This window comes from Mangifera indica, chromosome 4, assembly GCF_011075055.1.
Source record: "Mangifera indica cultivar Alphonso chromosome 4, CATAS_Mindica_2.1, whole genome shotgun sequence".
In the NCBI taxonomy this organism is placed as follows: Eukaryota; Viridiplantae; Streptophyta; class Magnoliopsida; order Sapindales; family Anacardiaceae; genus Mangifera; species Mangifera indica.
In genome coordinates this window covers 1,420,325-1,432,269 of record NC_058140.1, presented here as the reverse complement: position 1 = coordinate 1,432,269, position 11,945 = coordinate 1,420,325, and the positions used below count along the sequence as shown (strand labels likewise).

Here is an 11,945-nt window from a genome sequence, read left to right as displayed (position 1 = left end):
ATATAATACTACTCAAATAGGTTTCCCCGCTTTGAAGTAAGGGGCCTTATGCAACTATTGAAAGTTTATGGAGATATGTGAAGTTTATGATATTAGAAAATTTAAAATTTAAAGTGAGTGACATTATAATGATTATTGAATATTTATTTTCAAACTTTTTAAGTGCACATCGTTATCTAATAATTAATTTTGAATTTTGATTATATCATATTAGAATCAAAATAGCAAGGTTGAGAATCCTTGATTTTTTTCTATGATATAATGTCAAATTATCATTCAACCTAGAAGCACAGTTTTAAAACTTGTCCGATCCTTAGGATTCGATGCTCACTCCAGTCTATGAAGTTCAAAAATTGTTTAAGTCATTAAATTATTTTGAACTGCGTCTAGTAACTTTTTCACTCCTAACCATTTCAAATAGTCTTATCAAATATCTGGATTTTTGTTATAGAAATCAAAAGTATATTGTTTGATCTCTTGTTCAATGTATCCTTTAATCGAATTCACTTGCTTTATATCATTAAGGGTTAGTGATATAGGATAATTACCTATTCTTGTGATAGTATTTGAATAGTCAAAATTTTTAGCCAATTTTTTGTGTTTACCTATTTAATAGAATAGTAAGAATACGTTTCAGAACTATAATCCTCTATAGATCAGAGCTTACTTTAGAGAGAGATTTTTCCACTCTAGTTAGCTCTTGACTCACTAAAAATACACGATAAATTGTGTAATTTAGTTTACTGTCTAAATTTTATACCTTGAGATTAAGATCTTCAAGCTTATCTATAACAGTATTCAATAAACCAATAACAAACTTATTTTAAATTCTAAGATCTAAATGAAAACATGATTTATTTAAACATCAGTTTCTATTTAGCTCATTATTCATAATACTATTATCAAAGTTCTAACGTCCACCAAAGTACGTCCCAAACAATTAATAATAGTATTATTACTACTCCGGACTTTTATTTATTTTTGCAATTACTTCCAACGGTTGCATGTCTTGACATGCATCCCCATACCATATGTTAGTTTGGTTATATATCGTGTGTATATATGTCCATAGTTCTTATCGAGTGGTCCAACTACTAGATTGAGAAAACCCTGAATTGAACTTGTGACTAGGTCATAGTCCGATCCACCTAGAAGTTTAAGTTGTAATTATAGATTTGAGATTGGTATTCAATCTAACAAATGATTATTCAAATATTTTTGGTTCTGCATTTACAGTTTTAGTGCTCTAGGTCTAAGATAGAAAATATATATATATATATATATATATATATATATATATATATATAATTTTTGTGGATTTCCAAAGTGTAAAGTTTGTGGATTTCCAAAGTGTAAAGCACTTGAATTTTAGTGCGTATGCTGGTTGAAACATCAACCATTTAATGACTTTGAAAAGTATAGGAAGAGCGTTAAACTATTGTGTCTAGTGTCAACAATAGGTCGTGTCTAATTTGGTGTGGCATGCGTGCTGCGTTGGCCCATAAATTTTTAAGGTTGGGATATGACCCATAACATGATAGATTATGCATTATTGGCTTTTAACTAGAGTTGAATTTGAACCGAGTTTGTTCAAGTTCGAGCTCGAACGAGTCTAAAACGAGCTAAGCTTAAATGAGCTCTAGTTCGAGTCTGAAAGTTCTTTAATATTTTTGAGCTCAAGCTTTAAGGTGTTTAGTTCGTCAAACTTACGAGTTAAAAATTTTGATATAAATTAATATCGTTTTGATCAATATGTATTAAAATGACATTGTTTAAATAACGAACTAGTTAAAAACTTAAATTCGAACTGAATTCAAATTTGATTTTTTTGAAACGAATCAAATTCAAACTCATTTGAAGTGAGTTTGACAAACTCAAACTTAAGTTTAAACTCAATTTTATATAAATCGAATCAAATTCAAGTTTAGATGAGCTTGAACTTGACTCAATTCGAATTCAATCTTACTTTTAACTAGTTGACCCATGTGTTTTGATGGTCAATCTTTCAAAAATTAAATATTTTTAATTTTTAAATTTAAAAAATTTTGATTGTTTAATTAAGCAAGTCATATTTAGACCAACTTGTAGAGCTTCTGGTGAGGCCTTGACTCTAGCCAACCATTTTTGTACGCCTTCATGCCCTTTGACACCTTTAATTATTTCTATTGGAAGCATTAGAAATTCTGCAACCTATTGAAAACAGCGGATACATTTTTTACGAGGAATTTCATTTGATTATATATAAAAATCCTAAGGGAGAGTTTAGTAAAAGATAATTTAAATTATCATATTTTTATTTATTAATTTTTTAAAAATAAAAATAATCTAATTTTTAATTAATATAATAAATAATATAAATTTTTTTAAAATAATTATAACAAAAATATTTAAATAAATAATATATTAATATATTTTTATTATTTATAATCAAATATAATAATAATTTCAACTTCCTTTTCCTTCCCTCCCTATGTTCTCTTTCAGCAGCCAAACGAGCCTTAAACCTAATTAGACACTGAAACAGGCTCCTCAATTGCGAGACAAGTAGAAAGCGACGCCGCCGCCATAGCTCAATGGCAAACCTAGCTATGAAGAAGAACTACCGGGGCGAACCGATTTTACGGCAATTCTACGGCGGCGGGCCGGTGGTGGTGTCATCGGACGGTTCATTCATGGTGTGCTCCTGTGGCGACTCAATCAACATTGTTAACTCGTCAAACGCCTCCATAAAATCAACAATCGAAGCTGACTCTGATACTATCACGGCCTTGGCTCTTAGTCCTAATGATAAGCTTCTATTTTCGTCAGGTCACAGTCGGCAAATAAAGGTCTGGGAATTGTCTACACTCAAATGCCTCCGTACTTGGAAGGTAATTTAGTTGCTTTATGAATTTCAAATTTAGTATTGTGTTGATTTATTGGTGCATAATTGTGTTAATGTGCCCAAAGTATGTAAAATTTTTATCATGAGTTAGTTATGTTTTTGGGCATCTGTTTTGTGGCGTTTGTGTCATAAGAAAGATAGCTAAAATATTATTTTTTTAATCTCTTTTTTTAAGTAAAAAAGTTCGTTTTTTTGCTTTCTCATTGAGTGTGGCTGGTGGTTATCTTGGCACTGAACAGGGCCATGATGGTCCGGTGATTGGCATGGCGTGCCATGCGTCAGGCGGATTGCTTGCTACTGCAGGAGCTGACAGGAAAGTTCTTGTCTGGGATGTTGATGGTGGCTTCTGTACTCACTACTTCAAAGGTCATAAAGGGGTTGTCAATTCTGTCATGTTCCATCCTGACACAAATAAATCTCTTGTAAGTTCTATATTCAAACCATCTTTTGATAATTCTGCTAGGAGTTGGAACTTGTGAACTCCTTTTACTAAGGATAAATACCTGCTAACAGAATAGGGCAAACTTCTGTTAGTCTAGGATTAAGCCATACAAGCATTGAGTTTATAAAATGATTTCAATGTTTTTAATCTTTTCAAGTTCTGTTTTGCAATTCTATTGAAAGTTTTGCTTTTTTAGAAAATCTTAATTATATGCTTAGTATTGTTGAGTCTTTCTTCACATGTTTTGGAAAATCCCAACTAAAAATACCTATGTAGGTAGAACAAAAAGTGATAAATGCTAGTAAATTTTGTGTTTTCGGAGCAGAGCTTTCACTTGTCTTTTTGGTTATTTTAGTTATTTTAGTAGAATTTTATTATGATGTATTTTTCCCTTATCATTCCGACTTCTATTTGTAGCTTTTCTCTATAAGTGACGACACAACAGTTCGAGTTTGGGATCTTTTAGCGAAGAAGTGTGTTGCTACTTTAGAAAAACATTTTTCAACCGTTACTTCTATTGCTATATCTGAAGATGGATGGACCTTGCTCAGTGCTGGTAGAGATAAGGCAAGGCTCAAAATTTGTTGATGTGATTTATCTAGTTGCTTTGTCTGGACATTTGTTTGTATAGTTTATATTTAATGATAATAGGTGATCATATAATCTGTCTTTTTATTTGCATAATTAAGTTTTTAACCAGAAAATTTGTGCACTTATAATATCAGGTTGTGAACTTGTGGGACCTTCATGATTACAGCTGTAAGATGACTGTACCAACATTTGAGGTTGTTGAAGCCGTGTGTATAATTCATTCTGGGACCCTTCTTTCTTCATTTCTGAATTCATACAAAAAGTCGACTAAAAAGAAAAGAAGCGGATCGTTAGAAACTTATTTCATAACTGTTGGTGAACGAGGGGTTGTACGCATATGGAACTCTGACGGGTAAAGAATTATGTTGCATTAAAGTACTTTATATCTAAATATAAACGAAGGATTGGTTTAGTTATAAAAGACTCTATCCTCCATGCCATTTATTTTCTTATTTCATATCAAAATGTGCTTGAAGAATCAGTTAATCTTGGAATTCTTGGTATTGACAGTGCAGTATGTCTGTATGAGCAAAAGTCCTCAGATGTTACTGTTAGCTCTGACATGGATGAATCTAAAAGGGGCTTCACTACTGCTACTCTGCTGCCTTCAGATCAAGGACTGCTTTGTGTGACTGCTGATCAGCAATTTCTGTTTTATGTCCCAGTGGACTTCCCTGAAAGTAAGTCGGAGTTGGTACTAAGTAAAAGGCTGGTAGGGTACAATGAGGAGATTTTGGATATTAAGTTTTTGGGTGACGATGAAAAATATATTGCTGTTGCTACGAATCTTGAACAGGTATTCCTTCTCTAAAAATGTAATATCAAAATTAAATTTTCTTTTGAGTTGATGTCTTTGTAGCAGAGGATCTGATATCTAATGACTGGCTTCTTGTTACTGTTTATCATATAATCTATTGTTTGTAATTCTCTGAACATGACTGATGGTAATAAATCTTTTTTGGTAGTTGATTTATGTGTGTAGCAAGGAAGTTCATATGTACATGCTATTTATGTGCGTAGCAAGGAAATTCATATGTACATGCTATGTTGCATTATTTTCCTGATAGCTGCAGAGAACTTATGTTGTGTGCATAAGGAAATGTGATGTCAATTTCAAAGATTTTGGTTCCTAATATGTATGAATTTGTACACATGCAGGTTCAAGTGTATGATCTTGCGACCATGTCGTGCTCCTATGTACTGGCAGGCCATAGTGAAATTGTTTTATGCCTTGATACTTGTATAGCAAGTTCTGGAAAAATTCTTATTGTAACTGGAAGTAAGGATAACAGTGTAAGTTCTTTGCCCTTTTTCTTTTACTGGGATTTCTATCAGCACTTTGGTTGTGTTCAGCCATGATTTCTGAAAATAAAATATTAGAAAAATGGATTTGACTCAGTAATTACTTGTTGATGATATGCTTTTGTGGGTTAGTGTGTTAGAGTATAATGTGTGCTCTTCTGGCACTCTCATCTTCCCCGTACTTATTTCCTCTGTAGGTACGGCTGTGGGAATCGGAAAGCAGGCACTGCATTGGGGTTGGCTCAGGTCATATGGGAGCTGTTGGAGCAGTTGCGTTTTCAAAAAAGTTGCGAAATTTCTTTGTTAGTGGCAGTAGGTGAGCATTTTCATTTGAATATTCTATTTTTTTACAACTTGGGCCACTCAACCAGTTTATACAATTCAACACAGGCTCAGTTCCATTCCATTTGCTTACATAGATTTGATCTACTTACGTTTGCAATTGAAATCATTTAACCTTTTTTACAGTTTGTTATAAAATGTTGTATTCATAATGTGTTATTGAGTGGGTTGGAAATGAGTAGCTCATTGGATGGGTGATAGAACAGACGTAATAATCCATGACATCAAAGGATTCTGCAAGAGTTTGATGCAAATATCCAATAATGACACATGTAGTAGCTTAAACAAGGTGACATGAATATGAGACAAACATGCGTTCTTGTCATGTCAGCTGAAATTATGAAAATGGCCACCCCTAATGTTTGCTTTATTACATCCAAATTGAGTCAGAGAAAATAGGGTTTATATACAATTTGAACTTAACTTTTCAGTGGGAAAATTAATTACTACGGCAGATGATTAAACTTTATTATAGAGATAAACAGTCAATAAGAAGAAGAATTAGAATTAATGTAGTGAATTTAATATGGATAGAGCATCTACTCAACCAATATATTTTCTTATTAAATCTTGAAAGTTGAGAAGAAATTACATCAGCTTATATAGGGTGTTCAGTTCTCCTAATTTTATTGGCTTTAGCAATAATATAAAAGGAAAGTGTAAAAAACCTAATTTTTCTCATTTTTTTTTGGGTGAAAAAGGATTAGTGCCATGCTCTCTGGGTAGACCTGTTTTATTCATTGAGTGAATTAGTTGTTCTATGGCTTTGAATTTGTTTGATGTTCTTGAGGATCTGGCCATGAGAGGAGTTTTAATAGATGTGTCTGATCAGTGAATTCTACCCTCCTGTGATATGAATTCAAGTGGCATTTTGACTCTTCATTGTGCGTTGACATGACATGCATTCATCTGCAATAGCACAAAGTAAAATAGATGAATCCACAAGCCTTGGTAGTATCTGTTATGAGAGCTGCATGGAAAAGGGTGAAAGGCTGCTGGACGACTCTTGGATTTTTAGGGATTATGGCTAACTTTTACTTCTGCTAATAAAAGAAAAAGGGTAACTGATACTTCATAGTGAGAAGAGAATAAAATTACATTCAATTTTGTTAATTTGTTGGCTTTTCTTGATTTTGCAATTATTTTTTTAGTGCTCATCATTGTTTTGCTTTTGTATTCTCTTCTCTCATTGCTAATATTCCTGTAGATATTTACCCCCTGTTAATTTAATTTGAATTTTATTTTCAGTATAAAATCTTAATATTATGTCATGGTGCTGAAATGTGACAATACTGATTTTTTCTCTTTAACTGATAGTTTCTATGAAATTTGATTATGTTTCTAAGTTCTTTTCACTTCTCGTTTAGTGATCATACTATCAAGGTCTGGAGTTTGGATGGTCTCTTGGATGATGCTGAACAGCCTATTAACTTGAAAGCTAAAGCAGTTGTAGCTGCCCATAGTAAAGATATAAATTCTCTGGCTGTAGCACCAAATGATAGCTTAGTTTGTAGTGGTTCTCAGGTCAGTACTTTACTGGAACTGCTTCTTTAACTTTGAATCTATTGTAGTTCTCCACAAGTTACAGTTTTCTTTTTCCTTTTTTTTTAATAAGAAACTATTTATCTTGTTAAATTTTGGCTGATAGGAAATTTTAGCCTTTTCAGGGAAATGGGTTTTGTAGAATTTTTTCTCCTAAAGATAGAAGGGAAAAAACTATGAAAGTAATTCGTGCTAATTTATTTACTCCATCTGGATTCTTTTGTTGATCAGGATCGCACTGCTTGTGTTTGGAGGCTTCCTGATCTGGTTTCTGTTGTTACACTTCGAGGGCATAAAAGAGGGATTTGGTCTGTAGAGTTTTCACCAGTTGATCAAGCTGTCATAACAGCTTCTGCTGACAAAACAATAAAGATGTGGTCTATATCAGATGGTTTATGCCTGAAAACATTTGAAGGGCACACATCAAGTGTACTAAGAGCATCTTTCCTTACTCGTGGTGCCCAAATTGTTTCTTGTGGTAATGAGGCTAGCTGTTGCTTGCTTTACATGTCTGTGTATTGTGATGACATATTCATTGAACTGAATATTTACTTTTAGGTGCTGATGGTTTGGTAAAGCTGTGGACTGTCAGAACTAGTGAATGTATTGCTACATATGATAAGCATGAGGACAAGGTACTGAGTTCTCTCTCTCTCTCTCTTTTTAATATGTTTTTTGCATTTTGCTTTTGAAGTATTATTATCTTTGGTCATTACATCCTGTAAAGGTATATGCATCTCTAGTTGATTATTTGCATACTATTGAAGAAGCCTTGAATCCATGTGCTTCTGATTTTCTTTGGATGAGTTAAATTTCATATGTTGGGTTGCAGATGGTCATACTTGAGTTTTTGTAATCAATTGGCATGGGTTACATATTTCTTGATGACTTTGTAGAGTTTGCAGTGACATTGGGATGCTATCTCTGTGTAAATGTAGTATATGATCACCATTATGAATGGCTGACATCAAGGGTGATGTCAGTTGAATTCTAGGGACAGCAGGTTAGGTTAGAATATGTAAACCTACCCAGATCCTGGTGTAGAAACGGAAATTTCATCATGAGTTCCCCATAAACCTCAGGCAGAATGAATCCAATCCAGGAGTATAGATGATTATCTATAAAAATTGTCAAGCTCACACCTAACAAGGGCATTCAACTCTTAGTTCTTAAATCAAATAACTTTTTCATATCTCTAAACTATAAGTATTTCTTTGTATTTCTCCACTAATGTACATCTTATTTTTTGTATATTCATGATCGTACTTTGTAATTTGTACCTCTGAGTTTGGATTCTAAATGCCATTTGAAATGCTTCCGAAATTTTGTATTTGCAGTAAATACTTTCTGCTCTTCCAAAGAGATTGTATAAGTGAATGTATTTTTTTTTTTAAACTTGTGTTTAATGTATGTATATGTTGGTTTCTAGCATTACCCAGTTGATTAAGTTGAAGTTTTTAATGTGCTTCTTTTTTTTTTTAATCTTTCTCTTTTTCTTTTGCTTATGAGGATTTGACTTTGCAGGTTTGGGCCTTGGCTGTTGGGAAGAAGACAGAAGCGTTTGCAACTGGAGGCAGTGATGCACTTGTCAATCTGTGGCATGATTCAACTGCTTTGGATAAAGAGGAAGCTTTTCGTAAACAGGTCAGTCATGTCATCCATTTTCTGAGTGCTTTTTTCTTACACTCTTTGGATTTTCTTCAGATGTATCTGAAAAAAAAAGCTTGTTTTTCTTCTAACATATTGTTCTATATTATGATTATAGTCGAAATATTTAGAAGTTTGCGATGTATGTTGTATATGCTTCTAGCATTGACACTTGATTTATTGTGAGATAATCTTCTCTCTCTATTTCTTAACATGGAAAATATTTTTTGGAGCAAGAAGTGGTGGGCAGAGCCTAGGTGTTGCCTGGCTCCATAGTGATAAGGCTGTCCAAAACTATAATATGAATGCTTGATACAACTTGAACCTAACAGTGCACAAGGAGAAGTGCATTGCTATTCAACCTTCTTTCTTGGGGAGAATTAGTATAAGATATGAATATGTGAAATAAAGTCAAATAAGAATGATCCATAATTTCAATCAAGATAGTTGTGCTTCTTACCTATGAAATTCTCAGTTTTAACAGTTGTCACCTCCACTTGCTCCTTTGCTACTTTCTTACTCAAGTCTAGTCTATAACAACAGAAGTAAATTGTTTCTCAGCTAATATTCTGATGCAGTGGCATATAAAATATGCGAAAAGTGTCTTACTTTACTGAGTTGACCCTTCATCTTTCATACTTTAGTAGACGGTTTATTCTATCAATGGTTCCATAGTGAATCACAAATAGTTCTGCTTGTAAGTTTGATCTAGAATTGGTTTTTCCATGCTGGATGTATTTAATTTTTCATTGTTTTGGAAATGATGAGTTCTGCACATCAGACCATAGGTTTCTGACTGAGATCTGATTAATATACAGTATACAGTTTCTGAATTTCCGTTCAAGTTTCAAGCTGTAATGGCTCTTAATGTTTTTTATACAACTTCTCTTTGCATTTTTCATTATATCGTTAGGTGTTTTACAATAATCACGTAATAATATTTGCTCTTATCTATTTTGATGTTGATGCAGGAAGAAGGTGTTTTAAGAGGTCAAGAACTAGAAAATGCTGTTTTGGATGCCAACTACAGTAAAGCAATCCAAATAGCATTTGAACTTCGCAGACCTCATAAACTCTTTGAGCTTTTTTCCAATCTTTGCAAGAAGAGAGAAGCCGAACATCAGATGGAGAAAGCCCTTCAAGCACTTGGCAAAGAAGAGTTTCGTCTACTACTTGAATATGTTCGAGAATGGAATTCAAAGCCAAAGTTGTGTCATGTTGCACAATTCATCCTCTTCCGACTTTTCAACATCCTTTCTCCGACAGAGATTATTGAGGTAATGGTGTTTTATGCTTTCTTGTTCTGGTTCTTCTCACACAGTTGAGTGACAGCATATGGCAGGATATTTTGCATAGTCGGTCTCTTGGACTTCATCTAGTTATGTTTTGAATGACAAATCTTGAGTTTATATATAAGCACACGTTTCCTGATTACCTTTTCAATGCAATTGATTTTCAGATTAAAGGCATTGCAGAACTTCTTGAAGGCCTCATCCCATACTCTCAGAGGCACTACAGCAGAATAGATAGACTTCTGAGAAGCACATTTTTATTGGACTATACCTTAACTGGAATGTCAGTTATTGAACCAGATATTGACACGAGAGAACTAAAACCCAAATCCTTGATACACTCTGACATCAAGAAGGCTGATCAAGTAGCTCTAGAAGGAAATGTCGACGAGGAGCAAACTGAGTCTAAATTGAAGTCTGCTTCAAAGAAACGGAAATCGAACAAGCCTCGAGAGAGTTCGAGTAAGAAAGTCAAGGGTTCATACAACACAAAATCTGGCGCTATTTCAGTGCAAGCATAGCAGGTATTTTGGTATAGTTAACCAGTGTCGTTGGCTTGTATTTTATTAGTTCATCAGTTGTTACAATTGCCTCTGCAATCAATTTTGATTATACAATTTAAATACACATAATTATAACTTAATTAACACATATTTTTTCTTTGAATCTTGTTATCATTTCATTGTCTTCGTGACCCCGGATCTGCATTTCTGCATTAATAATGTTACATCAGAGAACTCAACCATGAAGTATACTTATATAGAATTTGAGTTTACTATCCATAAAATAATACATAAGGTTGGATTAGATCTGAGATATTTGAGTTTGAGCATATATCGAGTTGGGTTTTTATTCGAGTTCAGCTTGAATCAAAATCAAATCCAAGCCTAAATGTATGAACTAAAATTTGAAAGAATAGATCCCTGAAAGATGAAAATGATATTTATGTGGCTGTGGTAAATGTATCCAGACTCCTTTGTAGCATCAAATGGATATTTATATCCTAGAATTACGATAAAATTATGTGTATATATTTTTTAGTAAATAATTAAGTATATATAGATGACATATCATCTATATGTCATATTGTATATATAAAAGTGTGTACACATAATATTATTTTATATGACTTGAACTATCTTATTTTGATCAACTTTGCCTAGGATAGGATTTAAGCTAAGTCGAGTGTGAGTTCGTCAAACTCACTTCAAAGGTGTTTGAACTCGATTCATTTAAGAGACGTTGAATTCGAGTTTGAATTCGAGTTTAAACTCGAATCAAGTTGTGAGTTCAATTCAATACTAAAATAACGTTGTTTTGATGTGTAATGCTCAAAACAATGTTGTTTTAGTCTATTTGTATTGAATTTTTCAAGCTTGCGAGTTTTACGAACTGAATACCTCTAAAGCTCGAATTTGAAAATATTGAACTATGAAACTCGATCTCACTTGAGCCAAGTTTGTTTTGCATTTGTTCAAATTGAGTTTAAGTTCAAACAAGTTTAATTTGAGTTCAACCTTAACTCTGTCTATTCCAACATTGCAAATAATCTTAGATGTATGTGGAATAGGTGATTATCTAATGTTAAATTGATCGCAATCCACGCTTCATTAGCCTTGATTGCTTGTGATTCTATATGCAACCGTTCGTAACATAAAAATGAGTGAACTTATTAATGTTATTAATGTATTGATATTAGATCATAGTTTGTCGATTTCAAACTAGTTTTTTTAGATTTAAATTGATTTATAACTAAGTCTTGTTTAAACTTATTTCTGACCGGTAATGAAATATAGCAAAGTTTCATTGCTTCAATCAAACTCCTATTACCCTAAGGTTAAAATCAGACATTCAAGGAGGGTGTCACATGAGTAAGTTTGAGAAAATTATTTATTCACTTGTA

General features: G+C 33.1%; 1 protein-coding gene across 1 annotated transcript; it reads left to right on the top strand.

The window, feature by feature from the left end:
* Nucleotides 1–2,450: 2,450 nt before the first annotated feature.
* Nucleotides 2,451–10,708, top strand: LOC123214623 (transducin beta-like protein 3). Its single transcript, XM_044634501.1, has 13 exons — nucleotides 2,451–2,870; nucleotides 3,124–3,306; nucleotides 3,744–3,893; nucleotides 4,052–4,269; nucleotides 4,428–4,713; nucleotides 5,076–5,210; nucleotides 5,417–5,535; nucleotides 6,929–7,085; nucleotides 7,335–7,581; nucleotides 7,662–7,738; nucleotides 8,628–8,747; nucleotides 9,722–10,027; nucleotides 10,210–10,708. Exons 1-13 carry the CDS (start codon nucleotides 2,574–2,576, stop codon nucleotides 10,561–10,563), a joined length of 2,649 nt encoding a protein of 882 aa, XP_044490436.1. The 5' UTR covers nucleotides 2,451–2,573; the 3' UTR covers nucleotides 10,564–10,708.
* The last annotated feature ends 1,237 nt before the right edge of the window (nucleotides 10,709–11,945 follow it).